General features: G+C 53.9%; 1 protein-coding gene across 1 annotated transcript in view; it reads right to left on the bottom strand.

Moving 5' to 3' along the window:
• STX8 (syntaxin 8) overlaps nucleotides 1-20,370 on the bottom strand; it is an 81,651-nt gene that overhangs the window by 19,984 nt on the left and 41,297 nt on the right. The window contains exon 7 of the mRNA XM_038157084.1: nucleotides 10,423-10,524. Coding sequence (XP_038013012.1) covers nucleotides 10,423-10,524 — 102 coding nt within the window. The remainder of the gene's footprint in view (nucleotides 1-10,422; nucleotides 10,525-20,370) is intronic.

Raw genomic sequence — 20,370 nt, 5'->3', positions numbered from 1 at the left:
TTATTGTCGGATACGTGTCTCCTCGGAGCCCAGCTTTTATTCCCCCAGAAGTCTCGGCACACCCGTGCCACCAAGCCCCCTGTGCTGGCACCATCAGGGCCCAGCTGCCCCGTGTTCCTCCCAGACAGATGCAGCCCTTCCCTGGCAGTCCCAGGAGCAGGAACTGCCTTCCTGCAGCCCAGGGGAGGGCAGCTGGGATGAATGCTAAGGGAGCCCTGAGGCACGGCGGCCAGGCAGGGTTTTCTGCTGGGAGGAGGCAAAGCAGGGAGCCCTGAGTGCCCCAATGAGCCTCTCCCTCCTCCTGCTCCGTGTCCCTGCCTCAGGAGCTGCCTCACCTGGGGCTGTGTGCCCTGAGCAGGAGCCAGAGCGGCCCCATCCCCATCAATCCCAGCCCCATCAATCCCAGCCCCATCCCCATCAATCCCAGCCCCATCCCAATCAATCCCAGCCCCATCCCATCCCCATCAATCCCAGCCCCATCCCCATCAATCCCAGCCCCAGCCCCATCCCCATCCCCATCCCCATCCCCATCCCAGCCCCATCCCCAGCCCTGCCAGCCTCATTAGGGATGCCCAGCAACACCCCGGACAAAGCCACGGCAAACAAAGTGTGGGGAGAAGGGGGAAGGGGGGAGAAGGGGATTTTGTCCCTTTTTTTTTTTCCACAAAGAAAGGAGTGTGGAGGAATTCCTCACTCACTGATCTGTAGAATGCATTAATATCCCAAGTGTTGGCACAGCCTCCCGTGCTCGGGGGACCAACAATGCGAGCAATGACTCCGAGTCTGGGATCCTCAAATAAACCACCCCTGCTGTCATGGCCACCAGGAAAGAGAATAACAGCAATATTAGCTGACCTTCATCTTGTTGTTTCCCCAGACCTGACTGCTGGACCTCTGTTTGCCTGTTACTAGGATTTCTTGGCTGAAAAATGTGAGCATTTCCTAGACGATAAAGAGGCAGTTTATTAGGTAAATAAACCAGGCCCTAAGCAGCCTCTGCTGCTTGATAATGAGGAGGCAAGGAAAGGCCCAGACCTCCCCGCACCTCCTAAAATAACCCCAATCAGGGCTCTGGCTACCACCACACGCAGATTTTTCAACAGACAGTTAATGAACAAGAGAAGGTCATTCCAGCCCAGCCAAGCTGTGCTCAAAACCATTTGCTGAGAAAACTATAGGCCATAAAAATCCCAGCAGGCACTGTCTGTATCCTATAAAACTGTCCCTCGCTGAAGCAGATAGCAGTTTCAAATGAGGGTACTCTTTCAGCCTTCTGACAAAAGCAAGCACCCAGGGAAGGTGTTCACAGAGGAGGGGTGGGAAGGGGAGGCTGGGGACACCCTGCACCATCCCCTGCTTCCCTCAGCCCCGGGAGCCACAAACATAATTAATTATGAGGCACATAACGACCCCAGGGTGAGGTGCAAGCCCACAGCACCTCCCTCAAAAGGCTGCTGCAAACTGCAGCCAAGTTTGCCAAGTCTTCCCCAGGCACCTCGCAGATAAATGCAATATCCAGATGGACTCAGGCTTGCAAAATGGAGCTGCCACTGAAACAGAGCTGGTGGCACTGCTTTCCTTCCAAAAGAGAGATGTTCCGGGGCAGGATTTTGGAATGTTTAGGAGATAGGTATTACACAGGAGCTGCTGGGTGTCACAATCCATGGCACAACACAACCTCAGTGCGGCCAGAGCCCCACGAGGCACAGCCCCACCCCTAGAGAGCCCAGAGGCCACCAGAATGTCACAGGCTGATCCAGGTTTCTGAAGCAGCCAGGCTGCACAGTCCAGCCCAGAGCCAGCGGCATCCAGCTGGGCTCACAAACAGGTGTGACATTCCAGGGTCACTGCTCTGCTTCCCCCTGGAAGGTGTGGAAGTGACTGCAAACAGCAGCTCCAGGGAGGCACAACAGCTTCAGTGTGAGCCCTGTCACCCCGTGTGCCATCCAGCACCCATCCCCTCCGTGTGACACTGAGCAAAGGCTGCAGAGCCCATCTGGGGCCCGGGCAAGCAGACAGGTGGCCCAGGTGACAGTGACATTGCAGGTATCTTCCCCAGGGCTGCACAAAAATCTGGGTTTTCACCTTAAGTCAGTACATTTCCTAAAGAACACCAGAAACGGCCCCCTGGCCCCAGACCTGAGCAATCCCCCACAAGGGCAGGGCTCTCTTGCAGCTCCTGCCATGAGGACACTGTTCCTCCAGTCCACTGGCACGATGCACGAGTCCTGCACTCCTGCAAAACAAGAAGAAGCTGAGACCCCTGCCCCTGCTGATTTATATCCCCGGGTTCTGGAGGCACCAGCATCCTCCACACATCACAAAGCCCTGAAGAGACAACACAACCACTTGTCCCTGGCAGACTCATTTCCCCTCTGACCACATCCTCCGTGCATTGTTGTGTCCCTGCAGTGCCCGGGGCTGGGCAAGCACAGCTCCAGATGCTGGGCAAGCACAGTCTGATGCTGGGCAAGCACAGCTCCAGATGCTGGGCAAGCACAGCTCTGATGCTGGGCAAGCACAGCTCCAGATGCTGGGCAAGCACAGCTCTGATGCTGGGCAAGCACAGCTCCAGATGCTGGCCCCTCACTCTGCCCTGGGCTGGGCAAGCACAGTCTGATGCTGGGCAAGCACAGCTCCAGATGCTGGGCAAGCACAATTCTGATGCTGGCCCCTCACTCTGCCCTGGGCTGGGCAAGCACAGCTCTGATGCTGGGCAAGCACAATTCTGATGCTGGGCAAGCACAGCTCCAGATGCTGGCCCCTCACCCTGCCCTGGGCTGGGCAAGCACAGCTCTGATGCTGGGCAAGCACAGCTCCAGATGCTGGGCAAGCACAGCTCTGATGCTCTGCCCTGGGCTGGGCAAGCACAGTCTGATGCTGGGCAAGCACAGCTCCAGATGCTGGGCAAGCACAGCTCTGATGCTCTGCCCTGGGTTTGGCAAGCACAGTCTGATGCTCTGCCCCTCGCCCTGCCCGGGCACTGCGTGCTCAGCACAGCTCTGGCTCAGGGGATCCAGGGTAACAACCCCAAGGGAGGCTGCAAAAGGCTCAGCATTCGGGAGCCAAAGATGAAGGCAGAATTGCAGTCTGCAGGAGTTACTAGAAACGTTTCACCCAGCTGATTTCCCCACTAATTTAGGGTTGAACGTGGCACGAAATCCCCGAGCCTGAACACCGCTGTATTTCAGCTCCAGATCAGGGAGAGCAATTATTTTGTCATTGAGCACATTAGGAAAGAAAAGGCAGAAGGAGGCAAGTTTGAGCCTCTTTGGTAATGTACAAATTAACACATTTCATCACTGTTTTCAGAAATATAAATTAATGATTTAATTCTGCAACGTGTATCCTTGGAAACCGAGCTGTAAGCAGTCGCGCCTGGATGCTTCACACTATTCCATTTTCTCAATATTGAAATCCAATTAATCGCTTGGCCTTTTGCAGTGACGGACAGCTGGGGTGAGCAGGGTGCCCAGGGGATTATTTCACCCCAGATTTGCAGGATCCCACTCCATGGGTTGCCAACAGCTGCTCTAAATCTCCTGATAGGTCTGAGCGGGCTCTGATGAAGTTCAGGCTGTTTGAACAGCTGCATATGCAAATGTAATTAAGAAGATCTCGATTGCCTTTTGCTCCCCCTCTGCCTCTCCCTGTCTCCTGATGGGGAGGGATGGCATTTCCCTGCTCCAGGCTTCAGCCTCTGCCTGACTGACATCTCACAGCCCAGCCCAGAAATGCCCCTGTCGGGGTGTCCTTCAAACCGGGAATGCAGGGAGCATCCATGCCCCTTCCCTTCCCCTCACCCTGAGCCTTAGCCAGGACAGCTATCCCAAAATCAGGGATCCCTCCAGAGGCAGAGGGGAACTGCAGCACCCACACAACGGCCACCCCCAAAATGAGGGAAGAAAGGGCTGTGAGCATCCCCAGGCCTGTGTGACCAGCCTGGGTGGATGGAGGCTGCAGAGCAAAGCAAGGCCAGTCAGAAGATGGAACCAAAAAGAAAAGAGGGTAGAAAACACTGGGAGTGCTCTGAGGGGAAATCAGATCGCACAGAGCTGAGCAGGTTGGCTGGTCAGATAATGAATTCTCTAGACAAAGGAAGTGAGGCAGATCCTACCCACACAGACTTCAGCAAAGTGATCCAGCCCCACATGGGAGCCCTGAAATGAAAAAGCGGGGATTAGCAGAGCTGGGGGGGCAGGAAACTGCTGGGAGGGGAAGTGGCGTTGAAAGAAGGCTCAGGATGGATGGAGGTCACTGGCAGAGCTCCTCCAGGAATGGTCAGCAGGCTGAGCTTATTAAATGTTTTTATTAATGACCTTGGCACAAGAAGTGAGTGCGCTAATGAAATCTGCTGCTGACACAAAGCTGGAAAGCAGCACCAGCACACAGGAAAGCTGGGACTGGGTGGGGGAAAAAATGGGTAACTGGAAGATGAACGGAGGAAGGTTGAAATTCCATGGGATGGGAGAGGAAGCCACGCTCTGGGGACAAACAATAGCTTTTGCTGTGAGTCGGAAAGAAAATGAACTCGAGTGGAAAATGTTCAAGAGTCAGAAAGGCCCAAGCAAACAGCTCAAAACCAAAATGACTGAGGCATCAACCTGCTGGACTTGCAAGAGCCCGAGAAGAGCTGGAGCTGCTGGACAAGGCAGGTTACAGGGTTTACAGAAACCCAAAGCTGTGAGCAGCTCCAGGAATGCTGCACTTGGTTCCTGTGGTTAAACATCCCAAAGGTTTAAGTAGGAAGAAGTGTAAAAAAAAAAAACCAAAAGACTTGGCAGGAGACAGATTAATTTAGGAGATTAAAATGTAAAGACACTTGTTCAGCCCTGCAAAACAAAGCTGGGAGGGCACACTGAGCGATCTCTTGGACACACACACTGGAGGGAAAAAATAAAAAAGAGGAAAGAACTATTCAGGACAGCAGAACAAGGGCTGCACGTGGGCACCATGAAGTATCCCTGACAGGTCCAGGCTGGAAATAAGTTTATGACCATTTCAACCTTCCAATAGGAGTAATGGGGGGGAAAAAACAAGCTTGTCCTCAGAAATTTATCTTGAAGGGATCCTGTGACCCAGAAGGTCCCATCTTTTCCTGCTCAACACACACAGAGCTGACAGCACAGGACACGCTGTGCTTCCCACCTGGGACTCATAAAGCAAATCCAAACCACCTTTTTTAACAAAAACCCTCTTTATGACTGCTTAGGTCCATCCTCTTTCATCACTGAATCCATCCCAACACCTCAGCATGTTTGAGAGGTGGATACAGCGAGTGTGAGGAGGAAGAGGAGGCAGAGCAAGGCCAGGAGCTGGCTGGAGGGCACGAGGGCACTGCAGGAGTGAGCACCAGGCTGGGGACACTGCCACCAGCACAGCCCCATCTCAGGAAAACCTCTGAATAGCCGGGCCAAGAAATGTCACCCCATCAGGGGCTGGACAGGTGACTCAGAGCAGTGCAGTTGTCAGGGCAGCTCTGGGAGGAACATCAGAGTAACTTCTCCAAGAGTCAGATTGCAGGAAAGGCTGATTTCATGGCAACTGAGCCACTCCTCCTCCCCACTGAGCAAAAAACAAATGGATGGGGACTTGCTCATCTAAACACGCAGGATACGGCAGAGGAACAAACCTGAGCAGCTGCCATCATCATTTATGAAACAAATTAAATCCATGGCAAAAATAAGCAAGACTCAGAACAGAGAGATCACAGAACCTGGCAGGAAAAGGCCCCAGCCTGCATGAATCATTATTTTCTAGAGGAAACCTTATATGAGCCAAGCTACCCTGTTTTCAAACAAACCAAACCTTCCAAAAACTCCAGTTAAAGGGTTCAGCAAAGCTCTGGTTTTAATTCAGGTGTTTTGGTAAGATTAAAAAAGGAACCCGCCTGGTACAGATTAACCTGCTGCAGTTCACACCCTGCCTGTGGCACCCCCAGCCCCTCCCTGGGCAGGAGGCAAAGGGGGGCTGAGCCCTCACCTGGGGCTCGGTGAGATTGCATTGCCATCTTGTGGAACAGGAGGGGACAGGGACAGGGACAAACTGCTCTGGGCTCCCCGCACACAGCTCCTGCCCCACAGGGGGATTTGCTGCGGCTGTTCCCCAGGCTCCTCATTTGCCTGAAGGGGCACAGGGATGCACACAGGCACAAGGTGGTCTGCTGCCCTCAGGCTGCCTGCAAGGGGATGGACACAGAAACATCTCATCTGTCAGAAATAAAAGCTCCCTCTTTTTCCTTCCTGCTTGTTCTCACTGTGACAAAGTCGTGGTTTTCTGTGGTGCTTCCCCAGGACACAAGAGCAGCTCTTCTCCCTGGCTGCAGGAGAACACCAGAGAGGGACTGGGGTGGGACCAGGAGCAGAAGCAGCAGGGCCCAGCTCCCCTCCCCAGAATTCATTCTTCAGCAGGACCTGAAGGCACTTCTGACTCCACACATGGCACACTGAGATGCAGCCACCTCTGCACAGGTCACATCTGCCAGCAGGGCTTCCAGCTGTGGCCTGAGCCACCAAAATCCCCTTGGCTGCTCAGACACAGACACCTGAGGATGTTCTTAGCACAGCCAAAGCCTGGCTCAGCCATCCCCTCTGCAGGGAGCTGCCTACTCGTGCTCTTTAGGGAAACAACCAAACAAAAAATCCCACTACAAAACTCAAGGATGGGGGAAAGTTACCCAAAAGCACCAAACCCCTGCTTCCCCTGGCATCTCTACGTTAATTACACTTCAATTTATTTGCAAATTTTTAAATGCAGTTCTTAAGAGGACATTCTAAGGGTTAAAGTTTCTAATAAAAGCATTTATAGAGAAGTGGTTAGTGAGTGTTACTCTGCAGAAAGCCCTAAAGGTGCCCAAACTGGGGGAGAGAGGACAAACCAGCCCAGGAGCACCGGTGGTGAGGCTGAGAAGTCAGGACTGTGCACACAGCCACTCCTGGAGCAAAGCTGGTTCCGGCAGCCTGACCCTCGACTGACGAGCTGTGTGAACACCCTGGTGAAAGCTCAATGCAAACCTCTGAAATCTAAATAACTTATATGTCCCAGCACCCCTCCTAATGCCCAGCACCCACTGGGAAGGCAGAAAACAATGCCAGGCAGCGCGCAAACATTGCCTGCGGATGACTGATGATTTTCAACAATAATTTCATAAACGCAGAGGCTGGAGCCCATCCCGTGGTTATCCTTCTGCTGCAAGCCCTGGGAGTGCCCAGTGCCACCAGCGTGGGGCTGCCCCAGGCCACTGGGGGACAGGACAGCCTTCCCTGGGCACGGCAGAGGCTGGCACTGTCAGCAGCTCTGGGACAGCCAGAAAAATGGCACTGACAACAAGCTGTGAATGAAACAACCCCCCAGGACAACCTGAGGGGCTGTGCCAGCTGAGGCAGCTCCTGGGCCGGGCAGGGAATGCCAAGGGCACAGCCCAAAGGGCAGCACTGGGCACTGGGAGCAGCCCCACAGCTGGAAACGAGGTTTGCATGAGAGGCAGATGTTGAAATATTGATTAAAGTTGGGCTTCACCAGCAATACTTTGATTTTCTGATGATACTGGCTGCTAACAAAGACACACCCATAAAGCACTGCATTCCTGCCTGTAAAACAGGGATCACCCCATTACTGCAGCCAGTGTGCTCTGCTTGTATCCACAGCCCGTGCCTCCAGCACAGGCACTCAGCAGCACAACAAAGACATCAGGATTTCAAAAAGGAGGGAAAACACATTTCCAGCCCCAGGCTGGAGCAGAGGAGAGACCGGGTCTGAGTGAGGACAGGGGGAGCTGAGCACTTCACTCTGCTTTAAATTCAAAGTAAGACACCAAAGCCAAAGGGCTACTGAAGATTTGATCACTTTAAATGACAAACAGGCACTCTGACAGGGTCCCCTGGCAGGTGACAGCTTTCCTGCTGCTTGGCCTCTCTCCAGGGCTAATCACACCTCCAGGGAGGGTATTTCTGATCCCAGAGCAGCAGCTCATTGCAGTGCCAGGGGCAGGGTGGAAGGGGATGGGAGGCATGCTGTTGAAGCCTGTGTCCTCAGCACTGCTCTCCAGAGCTCACGCCTGGGCAGGAGGACGCAGCCATCTGAGGCAATGTGGTGTTTACTTATGCCCAAATTGTTATGCAAACACAGGAAGACCTATGGGAGCAGAGGGAACAGGCACCAGAGGCAGCACTTCTCACCAAAGCCAAATGTTTTCCAATGTGCAAAGGGTGAGAGAGGTCACCCCCAAGGAATCCAGGCCAGGATCCTCCCAGCCTTCGCTTCTCCCATCCTCCTCCTCCTCCTCCTCCTCTGAAATTCTCCCGGCAGCCAGGATGGGCTTCCCGAGTTAAAGAGACAGCCTCATCATCATGCAGCATGTCTGGGGCTGCTCTTGCACGAGGAACCTGAAAATGGGGAGAAATCCCTGCTGGAGCCCACGGGACTGAGTCCCTGCCCACCCCCATATCGAGCTGAGCTCCCCCGGACTCGTGAGGAAAACAAAGCCACAGGAATTAAGGGGAGACTCCAAAGGCACACAGGGGTACTCAGCATCATTCAAGTGCACTCAGCTTTAAATTAAATCCATCTTGCATCAACATTCAAGATCTAAACTAAAAGAGTCAGTCATGAACTCTGCAGTCACGCCTTTAATTCCATCTGCAGTGGGTACGGCAGAACTCGGAGACAAATGACTCTGACAGGTCAACTTTAACCTCCAGAAGAAGCCACAGCTTTTCATCAGCCTCCATCAACCAAGCTCTCAAAACCTTATCACGGATGGAGAACCAAATAAATCCCTGGAACTGTCAGTGCTGGAAAGATGCTTCCCTGCCAGTCTGAGCTGGGGAGCTCTGCAGCAGAGAGGAATCTCCCACCAGCCACGAGCAGGCAGTGACCACGGCAGCCCTGGCTTCCTCTTCACTGCACTACACAAACCCAACTCCAGCAACTTGTGACTGCAAGTCAGAATTCTGCAGAGCACTGTGAGTGCTCTAGCAGGACAAAAACCAGGGAGCCAGAACCAGCCACGCTGACCCAGACCTGAACTGCCAGCACCTCCCCAGGGACCTCATCCCTCAGTCAGTCACTGTGCCTCACAAAGACAGTTCTGCCACCATCCACAGCATCCCGTCCTGCTCAGAGCTGCCAGCCCTCAGCTCCTCATCCAGAGCTGCCCGTGGCCATCACCCAGCCCTGGCTCCCTGCAGAGGGAGGCCGCTTGAGCTTCAGCAGCTTGCACACCACTGCAGGAGTCACCAGGAAGGGTTTCACGCCTGGCAGGCTCCGAGTGCTGCTGGGCCAGGAGCTCATGCCTGCAGGACACCCCCAGGAACGCCCCTGCAGCCCCACTCCCTGCTGTGCCAGCTCTGTGAGAGCTGGTAGCAAGTTTGGGTAAAGCTAATTAACATGCACCGCTCTAATTGCAAACCATTTCTCACAATCAGGACATTGTGCAACGCTGGAGTCAAACGGCTCAAGGAAATGAACTGCAGCAGCCCTCCAGCACAGCCAGCCAGAGCTGCTGGGCATGTTTGGAGTGCTGGGCTTTGTGCCTCTGAAAGAAGCTGTCCTCGGGGGGGAGCACTGCGCAGCAATTAGCAACAGTTAATAACTGCACATCGTCAGTGAAGAGCTGCCCTGGTCATGCCTTTAACTTTTAGCTTTCATATTTTTCAGACTCTGTGCTGCCTAGGTGTGCAGTTCTGAGCTTCACAGCGAGGGATGGTGAGCTTTCCTCAGAGCAGGGAGACAAAACAATTCCTGCTCCAGCTGGGCACCAAGGACAAATGATCCAAAGCTCAGTCCAGGAGCACAAACAGCGTGGGCTGAGGAGAGAAAAACAAGCAGGGTGGGAGTGCCTGGGCTGGAGCTGGAACTGGACAATGAACTGCAAGGTGCAAATGGAGCAGAGCTGAGCCAAGGGAGAGACCCCGGGAGCGCTCGTGCATTTTGGGACCATTTGGGTTCCTCTTGGGTGCAGCCCTGGCTGGGCTCTTGTGCTGCCCAAGGTGGATCCATGGAGGAGATGCTTTGAATAAATCCCTGCTTTATTCTGTAGCTCTGCCCAGCCTCTGCTCCAGGGCAGCCTCCCAGGGCAGCCCTGGCTGTGTGTTGGCTGCTGCTGCAGCCCTGGGTGTTGCTGCTGCAGCCCTGGCTGGGTGTTGGTTGCTCCTGCAGCCCTGGCTGTGTGCTGGTTGCTCCTGCAGCCCTGGCTGTGTGCTGGCTGCTGCTGCAGCCCTGGCTGTGTGCTGGCTGCTGCTGCAGCCCTGGCTGTGTGCTGGCTGCTGCTGCAGCCCTGGCTGTGTGCTGGCTGCTGCTGCAGCCCTGGCTGTGTGCTGGTTGCTGCTGCAGCCCTGGCTGTGTGTTGGCTGCTGCTGCAGCTCTGGGTGTTGCTGCTGCAGCCCTGGCTGTGTGTTGGCTGCTGCTGCAGCCCTTTCCTACCGCAGGACGTGGATTTCCTCTCCACCAGCTGCACGTGGCGGGTCTGGCTGCGCAGCCGGCCGTCCGTGCTCTCCACCAGGCTCGTCAGGTCATCGATGATCTCTGGGGAAAGAGGAACAGGAACATCAAACCTGAGCCCACAGCACCCCGGCCCAGCCACCCTCCCTCCTGCTGAAAGCCCCAGAATGGAGCCAGCTGCATCCCCCCGTGGGACACACCAGGGCTCACAGCACTGAAAGGTCCAAGTCCTGGAGACAGCACACCAGAGACTGCAAGATTCAGTGCAGGGCTCCACTGCAAGAGTGGAGGAAAAAACACAGCCTGAAACAGCAGCATCAGCCCAGGAGGTCAGGCAGGACAGGATGGTGGCAGCCACAGAGCTGAGGTGAATTCCCTCATTGAGCCAAAGTGAGGGAATTAGTGCCTATGCTATAGGAAATCTGGAATTTCAGTCCCTGGAACAGCATCTCAACCCTTGGCCACGGCACCCTCACTAAACCACATCCACCAGCTCCAGAAAGGCTCCTGGGAGCACCCAGGGCAGTCCTGACCACGCAACCACCGAGGTCACAAATCCTGCCTTGGTTCCCTCCTGGAGCTGTGGGTCTGGCAGCTCTCCCTGCAGCCCAGAAGGTCCTCTGGGAAAAGGAAAGGGGGCAAAGTTTCCCCTGCATCAAATTTTAAGAGAGGAGAAAGGAAAACTTGAAGCCAAGCCACCCTCAACCTCCTGTCACTGATGGTTTTGATTTTGCCATGGAAAGCAGAGCTGGTACAAGGCTCACACTGAGGGTGGTTGATGGGATGGCTCAAAATTAAAAGCCCCATTCAGGCACTAAATTTCCCTCTCGCTGCCTGTTCCGCTCTGATTTCCCCGGAACACACAGCCAGTGCTCCTGGGGTCTGCACACACCACGTCTGGCTGCCCCCAGCCCCGCAGGCAGGAGAGGCTTCCTCTGTGCAGGACAGAGCAGGAGAGGACAGCAGCCAAGCCCTGAGTGCTGCTGCACAGCCTCTCCCTCTGCTTCCACTCCAGCACCTCCTCACCATTGATCCTGGTCTCTGTGAGCCCTGCCTGCCCTTGAGCCAGGCCTGGGGACAGTGGCCGTGCCCAGTCTCTGTGAGCCCTGCCCTTGAGCCAGGCCTGGGGACAGTGGCTGTTCCTGGTCTCTGTGAGCCCTGCCTGCCCTTGAGCCAGGCCTGGGGACAGTGGCCGTGCCCTCGGCCTGGGGACAGTGGCTGTGCCCTTGGGCTGGGGACAGTGGCCGTGCCCTCGGGCTGGGGACAGTGGCCGTGCCCTCGGCTGGGGACAGTGGCCCAGCAGCTCCTGGCGCTGTCGCTCTGCCCTGAGGGAGCTGGCACAAGCAGCAGTCAGAGCAGACAGTGACACCCTGCCCCGTGCGTGGCTCAGAGCCTGGATGGGGGATGGCAGAGGGTTAAAGAACATTAAAGAACACAACCCACCGACAGCACGTGGCCTTTATTATCCAGCCTTTCTTGGTTTGACTGTGTTCCTTCAAACAGAAGATTTCCCAAGTGTCTCCACAAGGGAAAAGGGGATGGCAGTGAAGAGAGAGGGCATTCCCTGTGCTCCCCGAACTTCCCTGTGACACAAGGAGCCCCTGTCCCTTACAAGAGTCATGCCAGGGTGTGACATTAGTCCTTGCAGCTTGCCTGCTGTCATCCCTGTGCCACCAGGGATTGAACGGGAATGGTTTTCTGCACAATTCACCTTCCCAGAGCAGATCACAGAAACTCCTGAGCTGCAAGGGACCCCCAGGATCACCCAGCCCAGCTCCTGTCCCTGCCCAGACCCCCAACAATCCCAGCCTGTCCAAACCCTCCTGGAGCTCCGGCAGCCTCGGGGCCGTGCCCATTCCCTGGGGAGCCTGGGCAGTGCCAGCACCCTCTGGGGAAGAGCCTTTCCCTAAATCCAACCTGAACCTCTCCTGACACAGCTCCAGCTGTTCCCTCAGGTCCCAGATGTTCATTATGGAGGGTGTTTATGTTCTCGGCCTTATCAAGGAACAAGCACAGTATCAAATACAGATAAAACCAGTCTGATTGTGCACAGAGATAACAAAACCCACATAAAATTATCAAAGTTCTGCAGCACAAAGGAAATGTCCAAGGCACACGGAGCACGGAGGTTTTGCTCTCCCGGAGAGCTGAGACATTTGAGCACCATCCCTGCAGTGCATGTTTCCATCTGCTCCACAAGCACCCTGTCATCTCCAGTGAATCCCTCTGTAAAATGATAGCAGCATCCCAAAAACCCTGGACTTTGAAAACACACAGCTTTCCTAAAGCACGAGCTCCCGAGTCCTGTCCTGCAGCCCAAGCCCTCCCTGAATCCCCACGAAGGGAGGGTGGAGGGCAAACATCAACCACTGCCCTGTGTTCTACCCTCTGCATCTGCCCCTGCACCCCACCAACACAAACCCCCTTACTTCTAAAGTTGTTTGCAATACTCAAAATTACTGCTCATCAACATTATGGCACCCAGCATTGCCCGTGCTATACCAACACACATTTTCCCAAGGGATGGGAGGCATTTTGTTTGAGCTACAAGGTTTGCTCAGTTTGCAGTTCAGATACTCGCTCTCCCCCCTTCCACCCAACTTTCCCAGGTCTGACATCTGCAAAGCCAACAATATTTTGGGGAAACTTTATCTGTCCTGCGTGATTCAGCACACAGGAAGAGCAGGACAATGCTGCCTGCAAGGGCAGGACTGCTCATGTTTGCCTCTCCGCGAAAAAAGCGCTGCAAGTTCCCATCGTTGTCAAGGACAAAGTGATAAGCATGCTTGGGAAATCGGAGACTTTCCTCTGCCAGCACGGACCAGACCCTCCTTGAAAAACATCCTGGTGAACAAGCTGTGGCTAAATGAGAACAAATGGGAGAAGGAAAATTTTCTGTCATCATTTCAAAGCCCAAGGCAGTGCAGTTGGGATTCTGTGTAGAGTCCCTCCTCTCCCATCCCCCTGCCAGGACCCAAAGGGCTGCCCTGGACATCCTGGAAGAAGCATTTCTCCAGATATACATATATATATATATAAACATGCTTTGTGACACAGTCAGGTTCCAGGGGAGCAGGACACTTCACCCACCACACAGCTCACAGCTCAGCGAGCACCCAGCTGGGATCCGGAGAATTCTGCAGGGCTCATGGCAGGACCTGGAGGTCTGAGCAGCTGAGCAGGGAGGAAGCACAAGGAGGTTCTGACCTCACTCCCAGCTGAACCAGAAGTCCAGCCCAGCAGGTTCCCCAGAAGAGAAACATTCATCCATCCATCCATCCATCCATCCATCCATCCATCCCCTGCACCCACAAACCCCCTGTTGTGGTGACACCCAAGCACAGGGCAGTGCTCAACCTCTCTGAAAATGAAACATTTCTCCCCTCTCCAAAGGAAATCCGTGTTGGATAAGGCAGAGTTGAAAATCAGCACTGGATTTCTGAGGTGGGCACCATGGCTAAGGAAGTCCTCAGAGCACTGACCCTCCCCAGGTTCCCACCTTTCCTGACCCACCTGCAGCCCCCCTGCCCTTCAAGCTGGCAATTCCATGTTCCATCACCTCCCATTTAGCTGGCTATGCAAGGCACAGGCTAAAAAAAGGTGGAGAGAGAGCTGGCAGGAGGGAAGGAGCCAGGTCCCCGCGGCGGGAGGGAGCAGACGGGGAAGGCAGGCTGGCTGCTGGTGACCTTCCAAAGGACGCTCCTGTAACACGGCACTGCAAACCACAACGCAGCCAGGAACACGCTTTCAGCCAAGGTCTCCTTCCAGGGAAGCAGGATCTTGAAGCAGAAGATAAAACTCAGTGCCCAACCCCAGCACTAAACTCGGAGTCACTGAAGCACAGCCCAGGTGGGAGAAGTTTGAAGGTCAGTGCTGGAGGTGAGCTCGGCCAGGAGCTGCTCCAGCAGCAGGGACTGCCCAAAACCCACTGTCACAGCTGTCCCCATCCCTGCACACGTGTCCCTGTGCTGCAGTGCCAGCCACCAGCCAGGCAGGAGGTGCTGGAGCTCACCAGGAGCTGGGGCAGCCCAGCATTCCCCACGGGAAGTGGCCAGTCCCCGCAGGGAGGCAGAGGCACTTCCAGGTCTCCTCACCTCCCTCTGCCAGGTCGTGGTTTTTTCGTTTTTAAATCCCTCTCCTCGACTCATGGAGTTCCTTGGGAAGGATGACCATCTCTTCAGGAGATGGTGGAACAGGTTTTAGAGTTCTGCATCCATGACTTTACACTAATTGATTTTTTTTTCACTTGTTTTCTTTAAAATGCATAAAAAGTCACAAAAGTTGCTTTTGGCAACTCCATCTTTGACCTGCACCTGTTCCATCTGTGGAGTGACAAACCCAAAAGCCAAGCAGAGGTGGCCACGTGAAATTCAGCACTGGAAGAGAGAACAGTCCTGGGGTTTGATCAGTTCAGCAGAGCGCTGCTGCTCACCAGACCTTTCCTCAGATTTGTTGGGATTTTCCGTGGATTGGAATTTCTGGATCACTCAATAGCATTTATCGATGAGTAATGCACCTCCAGGCCCACCCCACTGAGTCACGGAGACTCCAGCCAGCCTTGAGACAACACAGGGAACCGAAATCCCAACACAGACCCCATGAGAGTGAGGCTGGCACTCAGAGGAGAGGCCAAGCAGGCTTTCCCTCCCTCCTCCAGGTCTCTGGGGCCTCGGGAGAAGAGCTGGATACCAAAGAAATGAATCATACAGGGAATGCCAACCTCTATATGTGCAAACCCCATGATTGCATGCTAATAAGAAAGCAAAGCATTGTTCCCAGTGCCAGGGCTATGAAACGAAGATTGCAGCTGATGGAAGTGCATCAGAAACCTGAAGAACCCCAGCACCATGTGCCAGCTGTAATGTCAAGGCAGAGTGAAAAGAGGAAAAATGCAGTAAAAAACACAAAGCCAGGAATCCTAATTTGTCTCCTGGATGCAGCCCCTCCGAGGTGTGCAGCTCCCTGTGCCAAAGGCAACACAGGAGTGCGCTGTGGGCTTCTCCTCCAGCTCACCCCAAAGCCCACGGTGCTCTCTGCTCCCCAGGACTGGACACCACACTCCCAGCTCTGAGGGGCTCTGCATCTCCAGCAAACACCAAGATTCCTCCCTCCACCGTCCCAAATTTAACTGAGGACATTTAATCTCCTCTTTGGCAGAACTTCCTGTAAGCATTAAAAACCCCAAAAATACAAACTTCTGCAAGGGGTCAGACCAGCTTGCTCCTCCGTGCTCCAGCTGTCTCACCCTTTACTCTTTTTAATTAGCAGGGATCCTGATGGTCCCTGGGGACAGGAGGGTCCAGAAGCCCTGCCTGGGCTCCTGCTGGGAGGGGTCTGGATGTGAACTGGACGCAGCTTTTGTAATTCCTGCAGGAATATTCCTGTTACAGAGGGGAACACGGCAGTGCAGAGCTGCAGGGTGAGAGCCCCTCTGGGCTCCCTGCAGCTCCACGGGCTCCAGGTGGCACAGGGACATGTGCCACCCCTGCCTGTCCCTGCCCTGCTGGCAGAGGAGCACGGCTGGACACAAGGGCTGCAGGGTTAGGGCTAGGGGTTTGGGTTAGGGTTTGAGTTTGGGTTAAGGTTAGGCTTTGGGTTAGGGTTAAGATTAGGGTTTGGGTTAGGGGTTAGGATTAGGGTTTGTGTTTGGGGTTAGGGCTAGGGGTTAGGGTCAGGTTTAGGGCTAGGGTTAGAGTTAGGGTTAGGGGTTAGGGTTAGAGGTTAGGGTCAGGGTCAGGGCAGGAGCTGTGTCCTGGGCACAGCCCATCCCTGTGCTCAGGTCACAGCCCGAGGCACTCGGTGCTGTCCTGGCAGCAGCTCCTGCTCCTCCCAACAGGAGCTCCAGGCCATGCCAGCCCCTGCCTGAGGAATTCTCCCAGAGGAACAGCAGCTCTTCACTTCCAGGGCTGCTCCTGCCTGCTGGAGCTCTTGACTGCAGTGACAGGCACAGGCTGGGAGGAAGGGGCTGCCCCAGAGCCCCGTGCCCTCTGCCTGCCTGGGGGCAGTGAGGAGCAGCCCCAGCACCCAGCTGAGAGCCAGGAGCAGCCCACACCTTCCCCCAGCCAAACCAAACCCTCAGGGCTAACACCTGCCAAAACAAGAGGAACCTGCTTGTTCTGCCACCTTGCCACCTGCTCCAAGGACATGTCCAGGCCCACTGCTTCCCCCCACGCCACCTTCCACACTGCACTCACCCATCCCAAAATATCTGACTCTATCTGGGTCAAACTCTGATACCCCCAGGCAACCCAGGACACTTCATCCTCTCCAAAGCAGGGCCAGGAGCAGCAGATGGTGCCTGGGGAACGCGTGGAGGTGACACAGAACCATCCAAGGGTGTCAGCTGTGGAAGCCCTCAGCGGCTCATGCACAGCTACAGAGCAACACTGCGAAAACAAACACTGCTATCAAGTCCAGCTCGCACAGTTATTAGTTAAGAGCTGTTATTTTAAAAGCACACACTGAGAAGTTCTCCCTTCTCCAGCTGCTTATTTTGTTTGATTCGAACAAAACCCATGGACATTAATTTTAGCTGTACTTAATTGAATAATTTCTCCGGGGAGCGGCTCAGGGACAGTTTTAAGGCAGGCTGTTTCCAAGAGCCATTACTAATTGGCATCTAGCACAGCCCCAGTGTGCCAACCAAAACAGTGCTTTTGAATGTTACTGGAACTGCTCTCAGCCCAGATGTGTTGAGAACTCGCAGTGATACAAGGCAGGCAAGGACTATACTCACATGATATGGCACGCTGGCTTTCCTCTCCCAGTTATCTGCCAGGAGATAAAAGTCTCCTTCCCTGGAAGTATTTGAGTGTGAAGCCATTTGTTCCTCCCCTTTGCTCCCAGGCAGTGACCCTTCCTGTCACCCACCGTGGTTAAGGCACAGCAGTGCAGCCACCTGAGATCAAACAGAGCTTTGGAACAGAAATGTCCCTGTAGGAATTACAGAACTGCCTCCAGTTCACAGCAGGGGCTGAAGTCCCCAGTGCCACACACCAGGGCACTGCCCTGGGCTCTCCCAGCTCACAGCACTCCCCGGGCTCTCTGCACTTGTCATTAACATTTATTTCTATTCAAATCCCAAATCCAAGTGCCCCAGCAACAGAGATTTTGGGGCCGGACTACCCAAACTTCCAGCAAAATCTTCAAGTTATAGGGACCATGTCACCAAATTATTTTCCTACAGACATAGCTCCAGGAAAAAGCACGGAAATCCTGCTAATTGATAAAATACCCATAAAATCTGCATGCCTAGGAAAGCCTGGAGCACTGGGAGGCTGGAAGGCCACTTCCATGGGTGTAAGAAATCCCTGCCAAGCTAAACACTTCCCCTGCTACAATGTGTTTGTGCTCTGCAAACTTACAGCAGAAAATGAAAGCACAGAAGCTGCTTCAGACTCCACATTGGTTTGTTTTCCTTTTATCCAAAATCTAAGCAGGATTTTTTAAAATACTGCCTTCAGAAATTGTTGGTAGCACTCACTCCTGCTTTCTTCTAGCAGGTTCATTTTTCCCAGGTTTTTACACCATTGCAACCCTTTTCCATAGATATCAACAGCTTTCATTACAAATACACATCAGTTGCCACAGTTTCCTAAGGTGGTTTAGCAAATCCCCATAAAACACTGTTTTGGCTGCTGAACACCTCAAGCTGAGCTTTCCAGTCCATTTCACAAAGAAAGAAACCAGCAAAACCCCACAAAAATACCAAAATGCCTACAAATGAAACAACCAACACCAAAACAAAAACACAGAAAAAAAAAACCCCTACAACCAAAACAACCAACACCAAAACAAAACCACAAAAAGAAAAAAAAACCCTACAACCAAAACAACCAACACAAAACCACAAAAAGAAAAAAAAAACCCTACAACCAAAACAACCAATGCCAAAACAAAAACACCAACAAAAAGTCCAAAAGAGCTATGTTATAAAACAGTAGTTTTGGCTACTAATCACCCTAAGTTGAGGTTTCCAGTCCATTTCACAAAGCAAAGAAAACCAAAAACCCCACAAAAACACCAAAACAAAAACATTTTAAAAGTATTAAAAAACCTGTGTTACACTCCATGCAGCTGCTGCCACTTTTAAGATCTCCTTGGCAATTCCTGCTCCTACACTTCATAAAAGCTGAACCCACCCCAGGAACGTAACAATCCTTGTGGGTACCAACAAACCAGGCTTTAATCCACAGGGAAAACCAGAAAACGCAGCAGTGGGCAGAGCACCTCACCCTCTCTGGTCACCTCCAGCAGATAAAAACCCATTCTCACCTGCTGGCTCCATGGGCAGCACCTCAAAGCAAGGCACACTGGAATTGCTGGGATGCTGAGCAGGATTTTAACTCATCCCTACCAAAATGAAAGCAAATGAAAGGACCACGGCACCCTCGGTGCTCACTGCAGGGCCATCCCCACCAGACTGCCCCACATTTTTCACAGAGGAGCTCCAAAAGCAGTGAAACACCTCACTGCTGCCACGGCCCCTGCAACGGGGATTGTCCAACAACTGCACACCGAGTGCCCTGGGGTTCAGGGCAGATTAAAGAGATCGGCAAAAAGGAGCAGCATGCTCAGCTGGAGGAGCAGGGCAGGGTGGCTGCCGAGCCCAGGGCTGAAGGGTGCCTCCTGCCCTGCCAGCTTCACTCGCTGCAGGGCAGGCAGTGCCCCTCTGCCGTGGCACGGCCACCAGGACCAGCAGCCAGCACATCCAGGAGGGCTTCCTGAGGTGACCAGCCCGGGACAGAGCTCATGCCCTTCCGCCCTCGCCCTTCAAAGGAAGAGGGGGCTTGGTGCTTCTTTTCCTTTTTCCTTTATTTGAAATGAAAATGCACTTTAGAAATGCCAGGAGCGCCTTCCCCCAGCCAGAGCAGCCTGACCCGACACGCTGTGTCTGAAGGAGTGACACAGCCACAGCGAGCTCCTCAGTTCCCTCTGCAGAACCTCAACGCCAGGCAGGAGCATGCAAAATTCAGGGTAAAACATTCCCAGGTCTAGTCCTGGCTCTTGATCACGGGAAGGATGCCATCAGTCTCAGAATCCACACACCCTTCTGAACGACCTCAGCGTGCAGAGGCAGGGGAGATGCCACCCTGCAGCCCTTCCCACGTGATGGCAAAGCAGTGACAAGCACAGCAGAAGAGGCCACGAGGCCAGCAGCAGAGATCTTCCTCAGCAGCCCAGCCCTGGCACCCGCAGGGGCCGAGAGCTCCAGGGAAGTTCCCCAAAACCAGGCTCAAAATGACCAAGCAGCTCTGCCAAGTGCTGGCAGCTGATTGCCACAGGTCCTGCAGCTCTGTCCATCCTCTCTGCACACAGTTAAACCTCTCCTAAACACCTCAGCCTCACCTGGGCACTGAGGGACTTGTTCCACTCTGCTGAAGAGATGTGGAGCAGAGGAGAAGGCAGAGCAGTGGGAGGTCAGGCCTGCAGAACACAAGTGCCATTTCAATAAACACTGGCCTTGGGAAGGAGCCAGCAGAGCATCAGAGTGCTCAGCACAAGAGCATCATGCTGCGGACAGCTGCAGGGCATTATCCTCTTGGATCACAAACGAGGAGGAAAGCCACTTCAGAATTGGGCTATCAATCATGGGAGGAACCAGAAAAACTTGCAAGTGCTTCATGGTTACAGTATTGAAAGCAGCTGATAAAGCTAAGGTCAGCCCAGGCATCTGGGACTAATCTCCAGCTGACATCCCTCATCAAGCTCTGCTGGAATCAGTGATAAATTGAGAAAATTAGCAAGAGGAATACATCACCTAACAACGTGTTCAGAGCTGGGCGCACAGCAGGAGTTGGATGCCCTGCAGGGATGGCACTCCTTGGATCTCGCTGCCATCAGCGTCCTGCCTGCCCAGCCACCTGCCCAGGAGACTGGCAGGCCAAAAGCAGAGAGACACGTCTGCAGAGCTCAAAAATACGGCTCAAA

The sequence above is a fragment of the Motacilla alba genome, chromosome 18 (assembly GCF_015832195.1).
Source record: "Motacilla alba alba isolate MOTALB_02 chromosome 18, Motacilla_alba_V1.0_pri, whole genome shotgun sequence".
Taxonomy (NCBI): domain Eukaryota; kingdom Metazoa; phylum Chordata; class Aves; order Passeriformes; family Motacillidae; genus Motacilla; species Motacilla alba.
Note: the sequence above shows the minus strand (reverse complement) of the source record. Positions and strands in the feature narration are given on the sequence as shown.